Source organism: Scyliorhinus torazame, chromosome 3, assembly GCF_047496885.1.
Source record: "Scyliorhinus torazame isolate Kashiwa2021f chromosome 3, sScyTor2.1, whole genome shotgun sequence".
In the NCBI taxonomy this organism is placed as follows: domain Eukaryota; kingdom Metazoa; phylum Chordata; class Chondrichthyes; order Carcharhiniformes; family Scyliorhinidae; genus Scyliorhinus; species Scyliorhinus torazame.
Genome location: NC_092709.1, coordinates 275,850,034 through 275,875,609, shown reverse-complemented (window position 1 = coordinate 275,875,609; position 25,576 = coordinate 275,850,034). Strand labels below are relative to the sequence as shown.

Sequence of the window (25,576 nt, the reverse complement as noted above, 5' to 3'; positions counted from 1 at the left end):
GGAAATCTGATACAATTAGGGCTAACTAGAGTTAAGGATAGTACTGTATTAAAAGAAGCAGTTTACAATGTTGTTGGAAAGAGCAGCAACCTTGAAAATTTCGCGGGTTTTAAAGATCAGCAAAGAACAATCAAGAAATTGAGAGAAAATAGAATGCAAGAGTAAACCAGCAAGGCATATAAAAACAGATTATGAGTTTTTACAAGTTTGTAAAAAGGATGAGATTTGCAAAAATAAGGATGGGTCCCTGAGAGGCAGTAACAGGATAAATTATGATAGGAATAAAGAAATGGCAGAGACATTAAACAACCTGAATGTAATATCCCGCACGGGACCTGCAGGGTGGGAATACTTGTCCATCATGTGCTCATTGCGGAGTATGAGCTCCCCCGCTAGTGGCGGGTAGCCCAATTACCCTGAGTATAGAAGATCGGCCAGTAAGGCACTGACCAGAGAGGAACCCTGTAGGGATTTGCTGGAAAGTGTACGTATCTCATTTGTAAATAAAACCTTGCTCTTATTTTTACTTGATGTGGACCCCGTGTCATATCATAGAATCATGGAGGCCATTCGGCCCATTGTGTCTGCACTGACCCACTGAAAGAGCACCCTACTTAAGCCCACACCTCTACCCTATCTCCGTAACCCAGTAACTCCACCTAAGCTTTTGGACACTTTGGGGCAATTTAGCATGGCCAATCCACCTAGCCTTCACATCTTTGGACTGTGGGAGGAAACCGGAACACCCGGAGGAAACCCACGCAGACAAGGGGAGAAAGTGCAAACTCCACACAGTCACCCGAGACCGGAATTGAACACAGGTCCCTGGAGTTGTGAAGCAGCAGTGCTAACCACTGTGCCACCGTGTCCTTATTAAACTGACGAGGAGGAGTAAACTGGTTTGGTGCCGACGCTGCAACCTACTCAGCTGAGCCACTTCCCCAATTTTCTGGACCCAGGGTTGGATTCCTTTGATTCGCCATGCCTCTGTTGGGGTAATGTTGAAGACTGGAACCAATATGCTGAATGAATGCGTTATTTCTTCGGGGCCAACAATATCATGGAGAACAAGTGCCAGACGGCCATACTGTTGACAGCCAACATTCGGGGTGATCCGGAGCCTCGCGCAGTCGGCGGCCCCGGATACAAAGAACAAGAACAAAGAAAAGTACAGCACAGGAACAGGCCCTTCAGACCTCCAAGCCCGTGCCGACCATGCTGCCCGACTAAACTACAATCTTCTACACTTCCTGGGTCCATATCCCTCTATTCCTATCCTATTCATGTATTTGTCAAGATGCTATCGTCCCTGATTCCACCACCTCCTCCGGTAGCGAGTTCCAGGCACCCACTACCCTCTGTGTAAAAAAACTTGCCTCGTACATCGACTCGAAACCTTGTCCCTGTCACCTTAAACCTATGCCCCCTAGTAATTGACCCCTCTAGCCTGGGAAAAAGCCTCTGACTATCCACTCTGTCTATGCCCCTCATAATTTTGTAGACCTCTATCAGGTCACCCCTCAACCTCCGTCATTCCAGTGAGAACAAACCGAGTTTATTCAATCGCTCCTCATAGCTTATGCCCTCCATACCAGGCAACATTCTGGTAAATCTCTTCTGCACACTCTCTAAAGCCTCCACGTCCTTCTGGTAGTGTGGCGACCAGAATTGAACACTATACTCCAAGTGTGGCCTAACTAAGGCTCGACACAGCTGCAACATGACTTGTCAATTCTTATATTCAATGCCCCGGCCAATGAAGGCAAGCATGCCGTATGCCTGCTTGACTACCTTCTCCATCTGTGTTGCCCCTTTCAGTGACCTGTGGACCTGTACACCTAGATATCTCTGAATTTCAATACTCTTCAGGGGTTCTACCATTCATTGTATATTCCCTACTTGCATTAAACCTTCCAAAATGCATTACCTCAGATTTGTCCGGATTAAACTTAATCTGCCATCTCTCCGCGCAAGTCTCCAAACAATCTAAATCCTGCTGTATCCTCTGACAGTCCCAATCGCTATCCGCAATTCCACCAACCTTTGTGTCGTCTGCAAACTTACTAATCAGACCAGTTACATTTTCTTCCAAATCATTTATATATACTACAAACAGCAAAGGTCCCAGCACTGATCCCTGTGGAATACCACTAGTCACAGCCCTCCAATTAGAAAAGCATCCTTCCATTGCTACTCTCTGCCTTCTATGACCTAGCCAGTTCTGTATCCACCTTGCCAGCTCACCCCTGATCCCGTGTGACTTCACCTTTTGTACTAGTCTACCATGAGGGACCTTGTCAAAGGGGTTACAGAAATCCATATAGACAACATCCACTGCCCTACCTGCATCAATCATCTTTGTGACCTCCTTGAAAAACTCTATCAAGTTAGTGAGACACGACCTCCCCTTCACAAAACCATGCTGCCTCTCACTAATACGTCCAATTGCTTCCAAATGGGAGTAGATCCTGTCTCGAAGAATTCTCTCCAGTAATTTCCCTACCACTGATGTAAGGCTCACCTGCCTGTAGGTCCCTGGATTATCCTTGCTGCCTTTCTTAAACAGAGGAACAACATTGGCTATTATCCAGTCCTCCGGGACATCACCTGACAGTGAGGATCCAACGATTTCTGTCAAGGCCTCAGCAATTTCCTCTCTAGCCTCCTTCAGTATTCTGGGGTAGATCCCATCAGGGCCTGGGGACTTATCTACCTTAATATTTTTCAAGACGCCCAACACCTCGTCTTTTTGGATCTCAATGTGACCCATGCTATCTACACACCCTTCTCCAGACTCAACATCTACCAATTCCTTCTCTTTGGTGAATACTGATGCAAAGTATTCTTTAGTACCTCGCCCATTTCCTCTGGCTCCACACATAGATTCCCTTGCCTATCCTTCAGTGGGCCAACCCTTTCCCTGGCTACCCTCTTGCTTTTTATGTACGTGTAAAAAGCCTTGGGATTTTCCTTAACCCTATTTGCCAATGACTTTTCGTGACCTCTTCTAGCCCTCCTGACTCCTTGCTTAAGTTCCTTCCGACTTTTCTTATATTCCACACAGGCTTCGTCTGTTCCCAGCCTTTTAGCCCTGACAAATGCCTCCTTTTTCTTTTTGACGAGGCCTACAATATCTCTCGTTATCCAAGGTTCCCGAAATTTGCCGTATTTAGCCTACTTCCTCACAGGAACATGCCGGTCCTGAATTCCTTTCAACGGACACTTGAAAGCCTCCCACATGTCAGATGTTGATTTGCCCTCAAACATCCGCCCCCAATCTATGTTCTTCAGTTCCCGCCTAATATTGTTATAATTAGCCTTCCCCCAATTTAGCAATTCACCCTAGGACCTCTCTTATCCTTGTCCACCAGCACTTTAAAACTTACTGAATTGTGGTCACTGTTCCTGAAATGCTCCCCTACTGAAACTTCTACCACCTGGCAGGGCTCATTCCCCAATACCAGGTCCAGTACAGCCCCTTCCCTAGTTGGACTGTCTACATATTGTTTTAAGAAGCCCACCTGGATGCTCCTTACAAACTCTGCCGCATCTAAGCCCCTGGCACTAAGTGAGTCCCAGTCAATATTGGAGAAGTTGAAGTCTCCCATCACCACAACCCTGTTGTTTTTACTCTTTTCCAAAATCTGTCTACCTATCTGCTTCTCTATGTCCCACTGGCTGTTGGGAGGCCTGTAGTAAACCCCCAACATTGTGACTGCACCTTTCTTATTCCTGATCTCTACCCATATAGCCTCACTGCCCTCTGAGGTGTCTCCCGTAGTACAGCTGTGATATTCTCCCTAACCAGTAGCGCAACTCCGCCCCCCCCCCCTTTTACATCCCCCTCTATCCCGCCTGAAACATCTAAATCCTGGAATGTTTAGCTGCCAATCCTGCCCTTCCCTCAACCAGGTCTCTGTAATGGCAACAACATCATAGTTCCAAGTACTAATCCAAGCTCTAAGTTCATCTGCCTTACCCGTAATACTTCTTGCATTAAAACATATGCACTTCAGGCCACCAGACCCGCTGTGTTCAGCAACTTCACCCTGTCTGCTCTGCCTCAGAGCCACACTGTCCCTATTCCCTAGTTCTCCCTCAATGCTCTCTCCTTCTGACCTATTGATCCCGTGCCCACCCCCATGCCCACCCCCCATGCTTAAACCCTCCCGTGTGACATGAGCAAACCTCGCGGCCAGGATATTTATGCCTCTCCAGTTTAGATGCAACCAGTCCTTCTTATATAGGTCACACCTACCCCGGAAGAGCTCCCAGTGGTCCAGATAACGGAAACCCTCCCTCCTACGCCAGCTATTTAGCCACGTGGTTAGCTGCTCTATCTTCCTATTTCTCGCCTCACTGGCACGTGGCACAGGGAGTAATCCCGAGATTACAACCTTAGAGGTCCTGTCTTTTAACTTTCTGCCCAGCTCCCTGAACTCCTGCTGCAGGATCTCATGCCCCTTCCTGCCTATGTCGTTAGTACCAATATGTACAACAACCTCTGCCTGTTTGCTCTCCCCCTTCAGGATGCCCTCTACCCGTTCAGAGACATTCTCGACCCTGGCACCCGGGAGGCAACATACCATCCTGGAGTCTCTTTCATGTCCACAGAAGCACCTATCTGTGCCCCTGACTATAGAGTGCCCCTATGACTATTGCTCTTCTGCGCTTTGACCTTCCCTTCTGAACATCAGAGCCAGCCGTGGTGCCACTGCTCTGGCTGCTGCTGTTTTCCCCTGATAGGCTACCCCCGCCCCCCCCCCCCACCCCCGACAGTATCCAAAGGGGTATACCTGTTCAAGAGGGGGACAACCACAGGGGATTCCTGCACTGACTGCCTGCCCTTTCTGGTGGTCACCCATTTCTCTGGCTGCACCTTGGGTGTGACCACATTTATGTAACTGCTATCTATGATGCTTTCCGCCACCTGCATGCTCCTAAGTGCATCCAACTGCTGCTCCAACCGAACCATGCGGTCTGTGAGGCGCTCCAGTTGGGTGCACTTTCTGCAGATGAAGCCATCCGGGACGCTGGAAGCCTCCCGGCCTGCCACATCTCAGTCAGAGCACTGCACACCTCTAACTGACATTGCGTCAATTAATTAGTAAATTAAAGTTAAACGTTTTTTTTTAAAGTTACTGTTAACTATATGTTTCCTAGCACTACATTTCTACTATAAATGTGAAAGCTAAATACAGTACTCTCCGATCTCTGGCTTCGATACCCCTCTAAATTATAATTAAGTCATTATGTTTAATTAGTTTACCAATGCTTAATTTTTTTAATTTAGTGTAGATTCCCAACCAGCCAATCAGGTCACAGCTTTTCTGTGATGTCACTTCAGTCCCCCCCCCCCACACACACACAATTTGAAAAGGTAATAAAAATAAAAATGAGTAAAAATCACTTACTTACCTTCTGAGGGTCTCAGATGCTCTCAGGTTCTCTCCCTGCTGATTAAAAGTTACAGGCCAGAAGAAAGAGAGAGAACAAAACAGTAGGGAAAAAGCACCTTCTCCCACTCTGTACCGAATTACCTCACTGCACCAAATTGCCAACATTCAAATTCCCACTCTGGATGTGTCTCGCTCACTCAGGATGTGTCTCTTTGACCTGCGCAACGCTTACTGAGTGTGCTTTCTGTCTGTCTTTTATACAGACTTCAGGATGGCTCACAGTACTTAAACTGCAAAGAGAAGAATACAATGTGTACCTTTGTGCCCCTAAACAGGCCTCAGGTGACTGCCAGATAACTGCCTCTCAGCAATTAGGGTGGGGGCAGCTTCAGCCAATCAGACACTAATCTACACTGCACTTTTAACTGAAAACCAGCAGAATTAGATTTACCACTTACCTTTCCTGGTTACCTCACTGCACCAAATTACCAAGATTCAAATTCCCACTCTGGATGTGTCTCGCTCACTCAGGATGTGTCTCTTTGACCTGCGCAACGCTTACTGAGTGCGCTTTCTGTCTGTCTTTTATACAGACTTCAGGATGCCTCACAGTACTTAAACTGCAAAGAGAAGAATACAATGTGTACCTTTGTGCCCCTAAACAGGCCTCAGGTGACTGCCAGATAACTGCCTCTCAGCAATTAGGGTGGGGGCAGCTTCAGCCAATCAGACACTAATCTACACTGCACTTTTAACTGAAAACCAGCAGAATTAGATTTACCACTTACCTTTCCTGGTTACCTCACTGCACCAAATTACCAAGTTTCAAATTCCCACTCTGGATGTGTCTCGCTCACTCAGGGTGTGTCTCTTTGACCTGCGCAACGCTTACTGAGTGTGCTTTCTGTCTGTCTTTTATACAGACTTCAGGATGACTCACACTACTTAAACTTCAAAGAGAAGAATACAATGTGTACCTTAGTGCCCCTAAACAGGCCTCAGATAACTGCCAGATAACTGCCTCTCAGCAATTAGGGTGGGGGCAGCTTCAGCCAATCAGACACTAATCTACACTGCACTTTTAACTGAAAAACATCAGAATTAGATTTACCACTTACCTTCCTGGTTACCTCACTGCACCAAATTACCAAGTTTCAAATTCCCACTCTGGATGTGTCTCGCTCACTCAGGGTGTGTCTCTTTGACCTGCGCAACGCTTACTGAGTGTGCTTTCTGTCTGTCTTTTATACAGACTTCAGGATGACTCACACTACTTAAACTTCAAAGAGAAGAATACAATGTGTACCTTAGTGCCCCTAAACAGGCCTCAGATAACTGCCAGATAACTGCCTCTCAGCAATTAGGGTGGGGGCAGCTTCAGCCAATCAGACACTAATCTACACTGCACTTTTAACTGAAAAACATCAGAATTAGATTTACCACTTACCTTCCTGGTTACCTCACTGCACCAAATTACCAAGTTTAAAATTCCCACTCTGGATGTGTCTCACTCACTCAGGCTTCTTTGACCTGCGCAACGCTACATTTGTGTACATTCGTGTACATACGTGTACATTCGACCTGCTCGTGACACTTGTGGCACAACCATTTAATCCAGTCCCATCGATAATCATTCATGGATATAGGTTTAATACGTCGGAGAGGTCCACCAGTGAGTCCGGCAGTGAGTCGAGTGTTGAAGTTTTGTGAGTATGGAACTGTTTTGTCTGATATTCTCCACAATCGCTTGGTCTGCAGTATTAATAACATGGAAATTCAAAAGAAGCTTCTGGATGAAGTCTCCTTAACTATTCAGAAGGCACTGCAGCTCTCCATACCTCAAGAAAGTATGGAACGCGGCATCAAAGGGATAGAAGTGAATGATTTGGGGCATTACCCCTCATGTGGTATCCCCGTCCGAACTGAATGCAGCAACGACTCTGCCTTCTTGGAAAAGAGCCGGCTGCCAAACTGTGCGCCGTCCCTGGATTTGGCCGAAGGCGATTCTGGCCCATATGCTACATGTGGACGCTGGTCTGGGTGTGTCTGCCAGCAGCAGGGCGGCCAGCACTCCAGGTGCGTTGGCCATATGCTCCAATTGGAGCTAGATACAGGAGCAGCCATTTCTGTAGTGGTGCAGAGCACTTTCGATTTTATCAAAAAGGGGGTGCATACTTTGTCTTTGGCCCGCTATACCAGGGAATAATTGAGCATAGTGGGATCCACTCTCACACCGATGGGCGGCAGTTGGTGCACCTTCCCCTCAATGCTGGGCAAAGAGATGGCCCCAGGCTATTGCGCCACGATTGGCTACACCGGCTGAAGTTGGACTGGCAAGATATTCTCCAAGTGGGGTCTGGTGGTATGTGTTCGGTACTGAGCAAATTCCCAGGAGGATTTCCAGCCTGGTTTAGGTACCATTAAAGGGGCAGTGGCTAAAATCCAGTTGGACCCGGAGGCCAAGCCCCGATATTTTCATTCCCGCCCGGTGTCCTACGCTAGGGTGGAGAAAGTTGAGATCAAAGTTCACCGTTTGGAAAGTTTCGGCATCTTTCGGCCTGTGTGCTCCGCTGATTGGGCGGCGCCTGTAATGAAGCCGGATAAGACATACCGGCTCTACGGATACGGTGAACATGGCTTTGAGGTTGGACCATTACCCTTTGCCTCATATCAAGGATTTGTATGCAACATTGGCCGGTGGCTGTACGTTCATGAAATTGGACGTGAGCAACGCTTAACTACAGCCGGTGTTCGATAAATCCTCATGGAACTATGTCATGATTAATGCACACAAGGGATTCTATGAGTACACTGGGCTTCCGCTCGGAGTCTCCTCGGTGTGTGCAGTCTTCTAGCGCATCATGGAGAACATCCTGCATGGATTGCCGCGCGTTGCGGTTTACTTAGATGATGTGTTCATCACAGGCTCACAGCCATTTGCAGAACTTCAAGGCGGTGTTGAAACGGTTTTCTGAACATGGGTCCATTTGTGCCACTCAAAGTGCGTGTTTCACTCAAAGGAGCTTATCTATTTGGGATATCGGGTGTACCGGGATGACCTATACCTGGTCGCCAAGAAGGTACGGGCATTCAAAATGGACCCCCGCCGCGAGGCACCACGGAACTTTGCACTTTCCTGGGAATAGTGAAATATTATGGATGCTTCATTCTAAATTTGGCTACTATCCTTGCCCCCCCCATCACTTGCTTTTGACAAAGCACCAGCCATGGGCTTGTACACGGTCCAGAATACTTCATTTGACGATGTGAAGCTGCGGTTGTCTTCTTCAGGTTAGATGACACATTTTGACTCCTCAAAATCGTTGTACATTACGTACGATGCTTCAGGGTAGTTTTGTCCATGACCGTCTGATCACTTTTGCCTCCCGGAAGCTGGCGGCGGCCAAGAGAATATGCCCAGGTCAAAAAGGTCTGGCAATCATATGGTGTAAAGCGATTCCAACAATACAATATCATCATCACTGATCACAAGCCTTTGCTAGGCCTCTTCCTTGAGACAAGGCAGCCCTGCCCACAGCTGCAAGGATTCAGTGCTGCTTCCGAATACTCTTTCAAGCACCGCCCAGGGAGCCAGATTGTGCATGCTGATGCGTTGAGCTGTCTTTCTCTACAGGTCGAGTCCGCAAATCCACCGCTGGCGGATGAAGTGACTGAACTGAGTTTCATGGACCCCTTGCCTGTCACTGCCTCATGTGGTCGTGACTGGACGCAAACCGACCCTGTACTTGCCAGGTGCATCATCTGGTGCTGTACGGTGGGCAGTACTAGCAGCTACCAGCTGAGTTGAAGGCTTTCTCCTCAAAGTCGTCTGGGTTGACTATGGAGGATAGTATCCACCTATGGGCACCAGGGTTGTTGTCCCCGTGATGGGCCAGGGTGCCGTGATGAGGGACCTTCATAATGGACATCCCGGAGTGTCCAAAATGGAGATGCTGGTGCAAAGCTACATCTGGTGGCTCGGGTTGGACACAGATATTAAGATGTTGGCCCAGCTGTGTTCCATCTGTCAAGAGCAGCAGAAGGTCCCCGCGGCAGTACCCTACACCCTTGGTAGTGGCCGGGTGCCCTTGGGCCCGTTTACATGCTGATTTTGCTGGTTCTTTCTTGGGTTTGATTTTTCCCATCCTGGTGGTCGCCCAGTCAAAATGGCTGGAGGTCCACAAGAAATAATAACAATGAAAAGTACAGCACAGGAACAGGCCCTTCGGCCCTCCAAGCCTGCGCCGACCATGCAGCCCGTCTAAACTAAAATCTTCTCCACTTCCAGGGTCCGTATCCCTCTATTCCCATCCTATTCATATATTTGTCAAGATGCCCCTTAAACGTCACTATCGTCCCTGCTTCCACCACCTCCTCCGGCAGCGATTACCAGGCATCCACTTACCCTCTGTGTAAAAAACTTGCCTCATACATCTCCTCTAAACCTCACCCTCGCACCTTAAACCTATGCCCCCTAATAATTGATCCCTCTACCCTGGGAAAAAGTCTCTGACTATCCACTCTGTCTAGGCCCCTCATAATTTTGTAGACCTTTCTCAGGTCGCCCCTCAACCTCCGTCGTTCCAGTGAGAACAAACCGAGTTTATTCAACCGCTCCTCATAGCTAATGCCCTCCATACCAGGCAACATCCTGGTAATTCTCTTCTGCATCCTCTCTAAAGCCTCCACATTCTTCTGGTAGTATGGCGACCAGAATTGAACACTTTCCTCCAAGTGTGGTCTAACTGAGGTTCTATACAGCTGCACATGACTTGCCAATTTTTATAGTCAATGCCCTGGCCAATGAAGGCAAGCATGCCATATGCCTTCTTGATTACCTTCTCCACCTGTGTTGCCCCTTTCAGTAACCTGTGGACCTGTATAACTAGATCTCTCTGATTATCAATACTTGAGGGTTCTACCATTCACTGTATATTCCCGACCTGTATTAGACCTTCCAAAATGCATTACCTAACATTTGTCCAGATTAAACTCCATCTGCCATCTCTCTGCCCAAGTCTCCAAACGATCTAAATCCTGCTGTATCCTCTGACAGTCCTCATCCCTATCCGCAATTCTACTAACCTTTGCGTCGTCCGCAAACTTACTCATCAGACCAGTTACATTTTCCTCCAAATCATTTATATATGCTACGAACAGCAAAGGTCCCAGCACTGATCCCTGCGGAACACCACTAGTCACAGCCCTCCAATCAGAAAAGCACCCTTCCATTGCTACTCTCTGCCTTCTATGACCTAGCCAGTTCTGCATCCATCTTGCCAGCTAACCTCTAATCCCGTGTGACTTCACCTTTTGTACCAGTCTGCCATGAGGGACCTTGTTCCAGCGGCATTCATTTCCGGGAGCGGGAGAGAGAGAGGGAGCCGGAGCGCAGCGAGTGCAGCTTGGGATTCAGGTACGTGTTTGAACTTGCCCCCAGGTTCCAGCGGCCTTCATTTCCGGGAGCGGGAGAGAGAGAGGGAGCTGGAGTGTAGCTTGGGAATCAGGTGGGCTTAACTGTTTGATTTTTACCTCTATTTAAGTTGGGCGATTGCTAAACCCGAGACACTACACTTGTAGTGTCTCCCACCCTTCCACCTCCTCTAACCTAAGCGGGTGAGTGAATATCAGGTAAGCTCTCTCTTTTCTTTTTCTTTTATCCGCAAGTTATAGTTTCAGCTTTTCGGCAGGAGCAGTGGCCAGGTGTCTGTCGGAAAGGTAAGTTTACCCTTTAAAAACTTACCTTGCAGGAGAAACGGCCTTCAGATTTTCAGCGGGAGCAGTGGCCAGGGGTCTGTCGGGAAGGTAAGTAGCTGGGAGAAATTTAACTCTTCCTGGGTTGGTAAGTATTGTGATTGGTAAGTAAAATCCTTATTCCTTTCACTTATTCATTTTTTGATATTATATTTGTAATCACAGTAATCACAGTAACTTCATTTGAAGCCTACTTGTGACAATAAGCGATTTTCATTTCATTTCATTTCATCAGTACAGGTAAAGTGTAAAAATGGCAGGAGATCCCAGGCCCGTGTTATGCTCCTCGTGCTCAATGTGGGAGTTCAGGGACGCGGCCGATGCCCCTGACTCCTTCATGTGCGGGAAGTGTGTCCAGCTGCAGCTCCTGTTAGACCGCATGACGACTCTGGAGCTGCGGATGGACTCACTTTGGAGCATGCGCGATGCTGAGGAGGTCGTGGATAGCACGTTTAGCGAGTTGGTCACACCGCAGATTAGGGTTGGTGAAGGAGATAGGGACTGCGTGACCAAAAGGCAGAGAAAGAGCAGGAAGGCAGTGCAGGTATCCCCTGCGGTCATCTCCCTCCAAAACAGGTATACCGTTTGGATACTGTTGGGTGAAATGACTCACCAGGGGAAGGCAGTAGTAGCCAGGCTCATGGCACCGTGGCTGGCTCTGCTGCACAGAAGGGCGGGAAAAAGACTGGCAGGGCTATAGTCATAGGGGATACAATCGTATCCTCCTCCCGGGTGCACGGGTCAGGGATGTCTCAGATCGGCTGCAGGACTTACTGAAGGGGGAGGGTGAAAAGCCAGTTGTCCTGGTGCGTATAGGCACCAACGATATAGATAAAAAACGGGATGAGGTCCGACAATCAGAATTTAGGGAGTTAGGGGATAAGTTAAAAAGTATGACCTCAAAGGTAGTAATCTTAGGATTGCTACCAGTGCCACAAGACAGCCAGAGTAGAAATTCAAGAATAGTCAGAATGAATACGTGGCTTGAGAGATGGCGCAGGAGGGAGGGATTCAGATTTTTGGGACATTGGAACCGGTTCTGGGGGCGGTGGGACCATTACAAATCGGATGGTCTACACCTGGGCAGGACTGGAACCAATGTCCTAGGGGGTGCTTTTGCTAACACTGTTGGGGAGGTTTTAAACTAATGTGGCAGGGGGATGGGAACCAGATTAGGAAGTTAGAGGTCAGTAAAGAGGCAGCAACTAAAGCCAGTAAGGTACTAGATAATAAACTCAATGTGACTAAGGGGAAGAGTAGACAGGGAAGAGATGATGAACGCAAAGGGACAGGTGGTCTGAGGTGCATTTGTTTCAACGTGAGAAGTGTAGCAGGTAAGGCAGATGAACTTAGGGCTTGGATTAGTACCTGGGAATATGATGTTATTGGTATTATGGAGGCTTGGTTGAGGGAAGGGCAAGACTGGCAACCAAATATCCCATGGTATAGATGCTTCAGAAGGGATAGAGAGGGAGGCAAAAGGGGTGGAGTTGCATTACTGGTCAGAGATTATATCACAGCTATGATTAAGGAGGGCACGATGGAGGATTTGAGCACTGAGGCAATATGGGTAGAGCTAAGAAATAGGAAGGGTGCAGTAACATTGTTGAGACTTAACTACAGGCCTCCCAAAAGCGAGCGTGAAGTAGCGGTACAAATATGTCGACAGATTATAGAAAAATGTAGGAGCAATAGGGTGGTCGTGGTGGGAGGAGATTTTAACTTCCCCAGCATTGAATGGGACTCATGTAGTGTTGGAGGTGTAGATGGAGCAGAATTTGTAAGGAGCATCCAGGAGAGTTTTTTAGAGAAGTATGTAAATAGTCCAACTCGGGAAGGGGCCATACTGGACCTGGTATTGGAGAATGATCCCAGCCAGGTGGTTGAAGTTTCAGTCGGTGATTACTTTGGGAATAGCGATCACAATTCCTTAATTTTTTTGAATACTCATGGACAAAGACGAGAGTGGTCCTAAAGGAAGACTGCTAAATTGGGGAAAGGCCAAGTATAACAACATTCGGCAGGAGCTAGGGAATGTGGATTGGGAGCAGCTCTTTAAGGGTAAATCCACATTTGAAATGTGGGAGTCTTATAAGGAAACGTTGATCAGTGTGCAGGACAGTCATGTCCCTGTGAAAATGAGGGATAGAAATGGCAAGATTAGGGAACCATGTATGGCGGGTGGAATTGTGAGATGAGCTAAGATGAAAAAGGAAGCATACATAAGATCTAGGCGAATTAAATCTGATGACGCTTTGGAGGAATGTCAGGAAAGTAGGACAAATCTCAAACGCGCAATAAAGAGGGCTAAAAGGGGTCATGAAATATCTTTGGCTACCAGGGTTAAGGAAAATTCCAAAGCCTTTTGTAGCCATGTAAAATGGCTGCGTTCTGATTAATCTGGCCAAAACCCAGTTTAAAATGGCTAACCCGAAAGACTGCTGGGAAAAGCAGCCAAGAAGACACAAGCAGGCAGCTGCAGACAGGTTTGCATATTCAGCTCTGGGAACGTAGCCCAGATCGATACTCAGGGCTATCAACAGCCCTTCAACCCAGGTATCCGCAATTTCATTCAGGACTGTTTACACCTAATCAACTCAGACATCCACAGTTAAATCAGCTATCCCCGGGAACAATTGCAACATATTAGCAATTGAATACCGGGCCAGACCTGTCGGCGCCTGCAGTGGCCGAAACAAAGACAGGTGAGCGACCACCCCCCGATCGAGGAATCGCCTCACAATTGGACACATCGACCCCAGAGACTGGGGACAGAATCCAATCACTTGGGACTCAGGGTCAAGGGCCGCCCTGGGAGGCGGGAAGCCCTTGGGCCCTATAAAAGTGAAGGTCCAAGTTCAGATCTTGCTCTCTCTCATCTTCGCCTGCTCGAGACCTTCACAAGACCAACCACCGGCAAGTGTAAGTTTGAATCCAACGATCGCTATCCGGTAGAGACACCTAGCCACCGACCTGTAGCAGCCTTTTGAATCCCGCGGGCCAGACTTGATTGGACAAGCCATTTGTTTCCCTGACCTGGTGGGCTCTTCCTAAGTTAAGTATTGGCCAGTAGTGATAGGTTTATTATATAGAAAGTAGTATTAGGGTATTAATATTGCTTGTTGTATATAATAAATGATCGTTGTTTTAATCCTTACTAAGCGGTGTGCTGTGTTATTAATCATAACCTAAACTTGAACCACGTGGCGGTATCATAAAGATACCTGGCGACTCATGAGCAAAGGTGACCTAAACAGAGCAAACAGACTAAAGCTAGAAAGAGCAACACTTTTATTTGTATATAAGGAGCAAGAGGGTAACTAGAGAAAGGAATGGCCCACTCAAAGACAAAAGGGGGAATTTATGCGTGGGATCAGAGGAAATGGGTGAGATTCTTAATGAGTACTTTGCATCAGTATTCACCAAGGAGAGGGACATGACGGATGTTGAGGCTAAGGATGGATGTTTAAATACTCTAGGCCAAGTCGGCATAAGGAAGGGGGAGGTTTTGGGTATTCTAAAAGGCATTAAGGTGGACAAGTCCCCAGGTCCGGATGGGATCTATCCCAGGTTTCTGAGGGAAGTGAGGGAAGAAATAGCTCGGGCCTTAACAGATATTTCTGCAGCATCCTTGAGCACTGGTGAGGTCCCGGAGGACTGGAGAATTGCTAATGTTGTCCCTTTGTTTAAGAAGGGTTGCAGGGATAATCCAGGGAATTATAGACCTGTGAGCTTGACGTCAGTGGTAGGCAAACTGTTGGAGAAGATACTGAGGGATAGGATCTATTCACATTTGGAAGAAAATAGACTTATCAGTGATGAGCAGCATGGTTTTTGTGCAGGGAAGGTCAAGTTTTACAAACCTAATAGCATTCTTTGAGGAAGTGACGTAAATTGATGAGGGAAGGGCTGTAGATGTCATATACATGGACTTCAGTAAGGCATTTGATAAAGTTTCCCATGGCAGGTTGATGGAAAAAGTGAAGTCGTAAGAGGTTCAGGGTGTACTAGCTAGATGGATAAAGAACTGGCTGGGCAACAGGAGACAGAGAGTAGTGGTGGAAGGGAGTGTCTCAAAATGGAGAAAGGTGACTAGTGGTGTTCCACAGGGATCCGTGCTGGGACCACTGTTGTTTATGATATACATAAATGATCTGGATGAAGGTATAGGTGGCCTGATTAGCAAGTTTGCAGGTGATACTAAGATTGGTGGAGTTGCAGATAGTGAGGATGACTGGCAGAGAATACAGCAAAATATAAATAGATTGGAGAGTTAGGCAGAGAAATGGCAGATGGAGTTCAATCCAGGCAAATGCGAGGTGATGCATTTTGGAAGATCCAATTCAAGAGCGGACATAACGGTCAATGGAAGAGTCCTGGGGAAAATTGATGTACAGAGAGATCTGGGAGTTCAGGTCCATTGTACCCTGAAAGTGGCAGCGCAGGTCGATAGAGTGGTCAAGAAGGCATACAGCATGCTTGCCTCCATCGGACGGAGTATTGAGTACAAGAGTCGGCAGGTCACGTTACAGTTGTATAGGACTTTGGTTAGGCCACATTTGGAATACTGCGTGCAGTTCTGGTCGCCACATTACCAGAAGGATGTGGATGCTTTAGAGAGGGTGCAGAGGAGGTTCACCAGGATGTTGCCTGGTATGGAGGGTGCTAGCTATGATGAAAGGTTGAGTAGATTAGGATTGTTTTCGTTGCAAAGACGGAGATTGAGGGGGGACCTGATTGAGGTCTACAAAATTATGAGAGGTATGGACAGGGTGGATAGCAACAAGCTTTTTCCAAGAGTGGGGTGTCAATTATAAGGGGTCACGATTTCAAGGTAAGAGGGGGAAAGTTTAAGGGAGATGTGCGTGGAAGGTATTTTACGCAGAAGGTGGTGGGTGCCTGGAATGCTTTGCCAGATATATGAACGGGCGGGGAACAGAGGGAAGAAGATCCTTGGAAAATATGTGACAGGTTTCGATAAAGGATCTGGATCGGCGCAGGCTGGGAGGGCCGAATGGCCTGTTCCTGTGCTGTAATTTTCTTTGTTCTTTATCAAAGGCCTTACTGAAGTCCATATAACAGCATCCACTGCCCTAACTGCATCAACCATCTTTGTGACCTCCTCGAAAAGCTCTATCAAGTTAGTGAGACACGACCTCCCCTTCACAAAACTGTGCTGCCTCTCGCTAATACGTCCACTTGCTTCCAAATGGGAGTAGATCCTGTCTCGAAGAATTCTCTCCAGTAATTTCCCTACCACTGACGTAAGGATCTCCGGCCTGTAGTTCCCTGGATTATCCTTGCTACCCTTCTTAAACAAAAGAACAACATTGGCTATTCTCCAGTCCTCTGGGACATCACCTGAAGACAGTGAGGATCCTAAGATTTCTGTCAAGGCCTCATCAATTTCCTCTCTTACCTCCTTCAGTATTCTGGGGTAGATCCCATCAGGCCCTGGGGTCTTATCCACCATAATCTTTTTCAAGACACCCAACAACTCAACTTTTTGGATCTCAACGTGACGATCGATGGCAATGATCACCTCCTGGTGTTGCGTATTTCTTTTTCCACCCAGGGAACTCTGGAGGTCTTCATGACTGATAAAGGGGCCTCTTTCACGATCAAAGAGTTTGCCGTTTTTGTGAAGATCAATGGCATTCGCCACATCCGCACCGTCCCATACTATCCGTCATCTAATAGTTTGGCAGAGAGGGCTGTGCAGACGATTAAATGGGGCTCAAGAAACAGAAGTCCAGCTCAATGGACAAATAACTGGCTAGGGTTTTACTCTCATACAAGATCACGCCACATGCAGTAACTGGGGTAGACCCCACGGAGATGTTAATGCGTCATAGACTTCGTACACAACTCAATTTGATTCTTCCGGACAGCAGCGCGAAGGTGCGTCGCCACTAAGATTCGCAAAGGCGTTCCCCAGTTTGACGTTGCCTGCTTCGCACCTGACGATGCGGTGTTCGTTCCTAACGTCAACTGGCTCTCTGGGGTTTGTCGTCTGTACAACGGGACCATACCAAGTTCAGGAATGTAGTGAAGACAGCTTCAATTCAGGCTACCAAAAGGGAAATGGATAAGCCGCTGATGGCAATCAAATGCAGAGCTACGTGGAAAGGGCTCTTGTAGACAGCCGGCATGGGCTCAGCAGGTCGAGGAGCCTCCCTCTATGCTGAAAACATTCTACAATTCTATTCCAGAACCATGAATTGGAGATAAATATTGGCTTAATTAAATCAATAAATACAATATGCACAACTGTTTATAAGAAAGGAGCTTTGTGAAACCAGCATAATAGCCTCATGCAATGCCTTGTGCAGCACACAATGATGTACATATTAATATAGACTAGTATTTTTCTCAGAGAATCAAACAATGGAGTTGAGCAGAGGATCAACCATGATCGCATTGAATAGTGGAGCAGGATCGCGGGGGCGTAAAGTCTACTCATGTTCCTATTTCTTCTGTTCTTATCAGAAAGAATAACTAAATTCTGATAGGAAAGAGATTTTTAAAATGCATTAATTGAAGGAGAAAATGATAGTTCTTGCAAATCACAGAAAACTAGAACATTATGCCACTTAAATGTATAAAATCGCACCAGAAAATACTTCTATTATTCCTTGACATGTTTGTGAAAAAAGTAATTTCATGTTGGTTTAAACTGCATAACAATCGCAGCAGAGAATGCGAGGTCACAGTGAAATCGCCACCCTGTTTTAACCAAAACTTGAAATACTGATAATCTTTTACTTCATACTTTATCTGTTCCAATCTTTCCTGCCACCCACATATGTGGGTAGCAAAAGATATGCTTTGAAAGCACTTACTGCTGGCAGTTGATGAAGCATTTCAAGGATTCCTTGCCTCTTAACTTCTTAACTTACTTACATTTCCTTTGTATAATAGATCACAAAAAGAGCATACATAATAAAATCGCATTGTGTTCACATCTTTCATCAAAATGTAGCATATTACAATGAATCAGAACCAATTTCCAGTCTTTATTATTTTAATTGCCATTTTAGGTATAATATGGTGAGCAACATTTGTAAACCATTTTTTCATGTCGCTGCAAATATTTATACAACAAAACTGATATTTTAAGCAGTCTTTCATTCTGGGAAGAAAATTCAAAGGCTTGAAACAAACCAGTGTATGGAAAGGTCTCACTCACACTTACCACACCCAGCTAAATCCATAGTCTCTGTCCTTTCCACCTTGAAAATTACATGGCATGCAACATTCTAAATGTCACTTTCTGTGGAGAAAAAGTGCGGCATGACCTGACTCCCAACTATTTTGACCGTTCCCTAATTTACCAACACAAATTCAAAAGACTGCCGAAAAGACAAAAACACGAGTGAACATAATCGGCAAACCTCCCAAAATACGCTGAGGCACAAAAACCACCATCCTTTGACCTTCTGCCAGAGCTCTGGGGATTCTCCAACAATGGAGCTATGTGCCCATGCCAGCGTCAAAACGCGGGCGTTTCATTCTGGACTTTCCTTAAGAATCTATCATCAAGGAAGAAATAGCGAGGCATCTGGATGGAAATTGTCCCATTGGGCAGACGCAGGATGGGTTCATAAAGGGCAGGTCGTGCCTAACTAATTTAGTGGAATTTTCTGAGGACATTACCCATGTAGGAGATAACGGGGAGCCAATTGATGTGGTATATCCGGATTTCCAGAAAGCTTTTGACAAGGTGCCACACAAAAGGTTGCTGCATAAGATAAAGATGCATGGCATTAAGGGTAAAGTAGTCGCATGGATAGAGGATTGGTTAATTAATAGAAAGCAAAGAGTGGGGATTAATGGGTGTTTCTCTGGTTGGCAATCAGTAGCTAGTGGTGTCCCTCAGGGATCAGTGTTGAGCCCACAATTGTTCACAATTTACATAGATGATTTGGAGTTGGGGACCAAGTGCAATGTGTCCAAGTTTGCAGACAACACTAAGATGAGTGGTAAAGCAAAAAGTGCAGAGGATACAGGAAGTCTGCAGAGGGATTTGGATAGGTTAAGTGAATGGGCTAGGGTCTGGCAGACGGAATACAATGTTGACAAATGTGAGGTTATCCATTTTGGTAGGAATAACAGCAAAAGGGATTATTATTTAAATGATGAAGTATTAAAACATGCTGCTGTGCAGAGAGACCTGGGTGTGCTAGTGCATGAGTCGCAAAAAGTTGGTTCATAGGTGCAACAGGTGATTAAGAAGGCAAATGGAGTTTTGTCCTTCATTGCTAGAGGGATAGAATTTAAGACTAGGGAGGTTATGCTGCAATTGTATAAGGTGTTAGTGAGGCCACACCTGGAGTATTGTGTTCAGTTTTGGTCTCCTTACTTGAGAAAGGACGTACTGGCACTGGAGGGTGTGCAGAGGAGATTCACTAGGTTAATCCCAGAGCTGAAGGGGTTGGATTACGAGGAGGTTGAGTAGACTGGGACTGTACTCATTGGAATTTAGAAGGATGAGGGGGGATCTTATAGAAACATATAAGATTATGAAGGGAATAGATAGGATAGATGCGGGCAGATTGTTTCCACTGGCGGGTGGAAGCAGAACTAGGGGGCATAGCCTCAAAATAAGGGGAAGTAGATTTAGGACTGAGCTTAGGAAGAACTTCTTCACTCAAAGGGTTGTGAATCTATGGAATTCCTTGCCCAGTGAAACAGTTGAGGCTCCTTCATTAAATGTTTTTAAGATAAATATAGATAGTTTTTTGAAGAATAAAGGGATTAAGGGTTATGGTGTTCGGGCCGGAAAGTGGAGCTGAGTCCACAAAAGATCAGCCATGATCTCACTGAATGGCAGAGCAGGTTCGAGGGGCCAGATAGTCTACTCCTTCTTATGTTACGTTCTTATACGGAGACAACTTTGTTTCCTCTTTTATATGAATTCCCAATGTGTTCTCAACAGCCAAGCAGAAAACACAGGCTCACCCAACCCCAAATAAATTACCTTTCCATTTTCCAATTGCTTTATAGTTGCTAATGGCAACATCAAGTCACATAAGCATTTCTTGGCAATTAATGATGTCATAAACAGGAAATCAAGAAACCCTCTTCCAGAATACTTCCCAGTTTATTTTGGTGTTAAAGGGACATCACAGAATAAAATACAGGCTTTCCCCAGATATGGGTCAGCACACATTTTAAAAACATCAGCTAGAGAATTACAGTAAGTGAGGATCAGTTTAAATATTTAAATTGAATGTTGCTAAAATGTTTTGCTGGGTAAGGTTAACAAACGAGGGAATCAGACCTTTTAAGGAACCCATTTCACAAAATAGTCCTAATTCAAATACAGAACCTCGATTTACATATAATCAGTGCAATGTTAATTTCAGGGCCAGCCAGCAGTTCCTGGCTGAACAAGTCAAGGGACATCTTTCTAAGAAGAGACAAAAAAATGCCTCATGCTTTGGGTACAAATGATGTAGTTAATGGGAGGAATCAGATCTGTCAGAAAAGTCAATTGGTCCTAGAACTCTGGTCTGGACATAGGTGTTTCAGGTTGGTCCTGAAAGGTTTTCTCTCCAAATATTCTGCACAGAGAAAAGCAAGTAGAAATCTGGTTGCCAACTTTGTTCATGAGTGGCATTTGAGATACATTGGTTTGCTTAATTGGATTATAGTGACAGATTTTGGAAGTAAGTTAAAGTTTTCTCTTTTACTTAAGAACTGTTGTAACTGCTAATTGTAAACCTATTTCTTTGTTGCTAATGTGGTTAATTCTGTGGTTAAATTATATTTAGTTGAAACATAAAAGATACCTATGGGTGAGTGTTATCACTCCTGTGGTACAGTAACATTTCCTCACAGCTTTGCAAATTGAAAAAAGTTGGTTCTCCTCTGGGATTCTAACACATTGTTGGTGGGTCAACACCCCGGATCTCCATCCCTAATAGCACGGTGGGTGCACACACACCACATAGACTGCAGCAGTTCAAGAAAACAGCTGACCACCAACTTCTCAAGGGAAATTAGGGATGGGCAATAACTACTGGCTTAGCCAGCAACACCCACATCCCATGAATGAATAATAAGAAAAGGTTCCTCAGACATGCTCTTTTCTTCCATGTATACGTCTTTTTTTCAGTCCTAATTGGTTCTACCCACCTGATACTACCTGTATATTGTTTAGTTGCGTTTGGAGGAATTTGAATTCCATTTTATATTAGTTGCTAATTCATTCTTATACTCTCTCTGACTTCCCTCTCAACTGCCTAGATTCAACTGATTCTCACATGCATTGGTGCATGGGAGGAACTTGTCACAAACAGTACCATGTGTACCTTTATGCAATAAGCCAGAACACAGTTGGAAACTCTTGACTGAATTATCAGTCTGCAATAACAATTTGCTTTTATATAGCACCTTTAACACAGTAAATATATAATAGTTTGAAAAACTGACTAGAATTTGACATTGAGAAAGACCTTACAATATCCAAAAATAGTAATTACCTTTCCATTTGTTGTAACTGCTGCAAACACAGTTGAAGAGTATGGTGACCAGGTAACATCTCCAACCGGTGAATCAAGATCAAAAGTGAACATCGGGATCCTGAAAGAGAACACACATCAATCATGATTAAAGTAATTAGAACTTACACAAAAATATTTACAGGTTTTTTGGGCTGGCTCAGTTCTTGTTGTTGCTAGAAATCTTTCCCAGCAGAGACAATGGCCTAGATTCTCCAATTTTGAGGCTATGGGAACGGTGGCATGGAAACGGTGGCGTTTTACGACAGAATAAATGGCGTAAAATTGTCACCGATCCTCCATTTGCCTGGGGGTTAGCATGACGGCAGCGTAGAGCACTCGGCTCTAGCTGCCGATATTTCCCGGAGAATTGCCGGGTCCATGGTCGTGGATGCGCACGGCAGCAGCCCGCAGCGCCTGCGCCATCCAACATGGCGCCAACCATTCATGGACCTAGTCTGCAAAATATTGCCCCCCCCTTTGGCCAGCTTGCATGCCCCAGACCACCCCCCTCACAGTGCCCCCAGCCCGTGCCAAAGTCCTCACTGCCCGCGGATCGGCCCTCCCCCGACTGTGGCGCTGGACTGAGTCTGCAGCCACCATGCCGAGTTCCCGACGGATGAGACCATGAGAGACCCACGACATCAGGGACCTGGCCGGTTGGGGGGCAGGCCTCAGGCAACATCCTGAGGCGTCGACATGTCGTGCAGCGTACTCTCCGAGTACATCGCTTTAGAGGGGGTGGAGCATCCCGAAAGCGCCGCCGCCCCTGATTTGGTCATAAACTTTGATTCTCTGGCCGATTGCCGAACGCGGCTTTGGCGTCAGCGACCAGAAAACCCTACCTAATATTTATCATTGTACATTAGACTGAAGATTTGTAAGACCACTAAGTTTTAAAAATTTCATTCATAATTATTATTTTGGAACAGAGAATTTGTGATGTACTATGTAAATACCTTCTGTTGAATTTGTATAAATTAAATTACCGTTTGTTGAAATGCTTTTTTTGAAACAAAAAAACCTAAGTAGAAAAGTTTCACTTCTTAGTTTTATTGGATTCTATTTTATTACATTTATAAAATAATTGCCATTTTATCCCATGTATGGGAGAGGTTAATACATAAAATGTCAGTGTTGCTATTTTTCAGATAATTGAATGACATGACCAAATTAAATTTGCCTCACTGACCCACATTTATTTTACAACATGAATTTTCTTTTTTCTCTAGCCATTTTATACTACAGACAACATTGTTCTCTGAATTATCACGCACATTGTCATCTTATGGGATGGGAGAGGAGAATATGTAAGGGAATCATTTGTCCATGACGTAGGAAAAAGGATGATGTCACATTTGGTTGGGTCAACAAAATTTGTAAGGATATGATTGGAAAGAGTCTTCTGACAGATTTCCTATAATTAACATCATACTGGTAATGTTATTGCAATCCTTGCAGCCAAGATTTTCATGATGATGCTGGTGATGGAGAGATAGCAAAGTTTGAATGGCCACCTTTTTGATTACATTGGGAAGCACAGAAGATTAGAGTGATTCTTATTTTTTTTGCACCTTCTGTTTCCACCTTCTGTCACGCTACAACAATTGGTGCCAAACCTGAAATTGCCAGACTCCGAATGATTAATTGGGTCCCCTACAAGCCTTCAAAGGACAGGGCATTGAGTATAAAAGCTCGAGAATTATGTTACAATTATATAGAACGTTGGTTAGGCCACATTTGGAATATGTGTCCAATTCTGGTCACCTCACTACCAAAAGGATGTGGAGGCTTTGGAGAGAGTACAGAAAAGGTTTACCAGGATGTTACCTGGTATAGAGGGTATTAGCGATGAGGAGAGATTGAATAAACTGGGATTGTTCTCCCTAGAGAGGCAGAAGCTGAGAGGCGACCTGATAGAAGTTTATAAAATTATTAGGGGTATAAATATGGTGTACAGTCGAAAGCTTTTTCCCAGGCGGAATGGACAATTACAAGAGGGCACAAGTTTAAGGTGTGGGAGGAAAGGTTTAGTGGAGATATGCGGGGGAGGTTTTTTATACAGAGGGTGGTGGTGGCCTGGAATGCACTGTCAAGTGAGGTGGTTGAGGCAGATACGTTAGCGACCTTTAAGACTTTTCTGGATAGGCAAATGAACAGACGGGGTATAGAAGGATAAAGGCGGTTGGTCGAGATAGGACACGTGATCGGTGCAGGCTTGGAGGGCCGAAGGGCCTGTTCCTGTGCTGTATTGTTCTTTGAGTGTTACCCTGATCTTCCTCGGAGTCTTGACCCAGTACCCTTCAAGTGCTATCCCAGTATCCTTCGAATATTACTCCAGTCTCTCTCAAGTGTTCCCTCCTGGTCTACAACAGAATCAACCCCAGTACCCCAGTACCCCAAGTCAATCCCTAATGCCTTTTGAAACCAGGCGTGATGTGCGCCATTCTGACATCATGCCGCCGTGGATGGATTTTTCAATGGGGGTTTGGTACGATTACAGTGTATGTGCATGATAATAAGATGCAAATCTATTATAATGATGTTCTCAATGTTAAATGGTGGGAGGAAGGGGATGATCACGACAAGCTTTCACACCAGCATTAAACGCAATGTTAGACTTCTCGCGATATTTTCTGCTCCCGTCGCCGAAAAGCACTCATCGTGAAAGGGAGCGAAAAATCCCGGCCAAGGTCACAATGCACAAATTTGGTTGCAGCTCCTGCCGCAAAGATTTCTTTGTAGAAAGCTTGTTAAAGGTAGATCAAGTGTTTAATTGTAAATTAATTGAATGTTTAATTGTATTTGTTTAAAGGGCATTAACTGGGGATTTATTTATGCTCCTATACAGCAGCAGACTAAAACTGTCCCCCCCCGGGCTGGGGTTGCAAGTTTGTAATTTGTATTTCAATAATAAAAGCTTATCAAGTGTATAAAGATCAGGCTGAAATTCTATTCTTCACTGCTTGGCTGTCTGGAATAAAACACTAACATAAAACATGTCTCTACGAGAATCAGCTAAGTCAGTTGAAAAGCTCAAAATTCAGTTTCCAAATGTCTTTGTTCTCATTTGCTAGGATGTGATCAGGACAAGGTATCCTTGATGATTTTTCTATTCGCTCTTCCCATATGAACTAAGGTTAACTATAGCACATCAAATAGCGGAATAGTATCATAGTGATAATCTTAGTACTAGTAATACAGATGCCTGGACTAATGCTCTGGAACATGTTTTCAAATCTCACAGCTGGGGGAATTTAAATTCAATTGATTAATAAGTCTGGAAGAAAACACAAATCTCCGCAATGATGATGATGAATCTATTGGATTATTGTAAAAACCCACCTCGCTTACTGGCGAAGTATAGGGAAGGAAATCCGCTGTTCTGGCCTGGCCTAGTTTACATGTGACTTCAGACCCACAGCAATGTGGGTGACTCTAAAAGCCCTTTGAAATGGCCTAGCAAGCCACTACAGAAAAGTCAAATAATCCTGTAGATTATTTGGGCTGAATGACCTCCTTCTGCCCTGTAACCACGCTATGATTCTGTGAAGCCAGATGACCACCTGTCATTAACCTAGGCACCAGAAAAGAAAAAGACGCACCCTGTCCACATAACACCTTGGTATGTGCCAACATTTGGAGAACTGATCCACAGATTAGTCAAACAACAACCTGACATAATCACCAAATCAGACCTTAGATCCAAAGTCCCAGACTCCTCCATCACCATCTCTGTGAATGCCCTATCCCATCATCAGGAAAACCCACCAGAGGTGGCAACAAAGTGGTGTAACATTGGAGAATGAGGGGCTCTGGGAGTTCCCAATATTGACTTGGAACACCATGACGTCTCGTGGAATCAGGTCAAATATGGGTAAGAAAATTTCCTGCGAATTGCATTCCAATGCCCTGCCT

The 25,576-nt window shown here is 45.4% G+C and overlaps 1 protein-coding gene across 2 annotated transcripts in view; it reads right to left on the bottom strand.

Annotated features, from left to right (window-relative positions):
* Positions 1-25,576, bottom strand: part of dnai1.2 (dynein, axonemal, intermediate chain 1, paralog 2) — a 441,248-nt gene that overhangs the window by 68,814 nt on the left and 346,858 nt on the right. For both annotated transcript variants that reach the window (XM_072497265.1, XM_072497264.1), the window contains exon 18: positions 21,641-21,740. In XM_072497265.1, the coding sequence (XP_072353366.1) occupies positions 21,641-21,740 (100 nt within the window). The remainder of the gene's footprint in view (positions 1-21,640; positions 21,741-25,576) is intronic.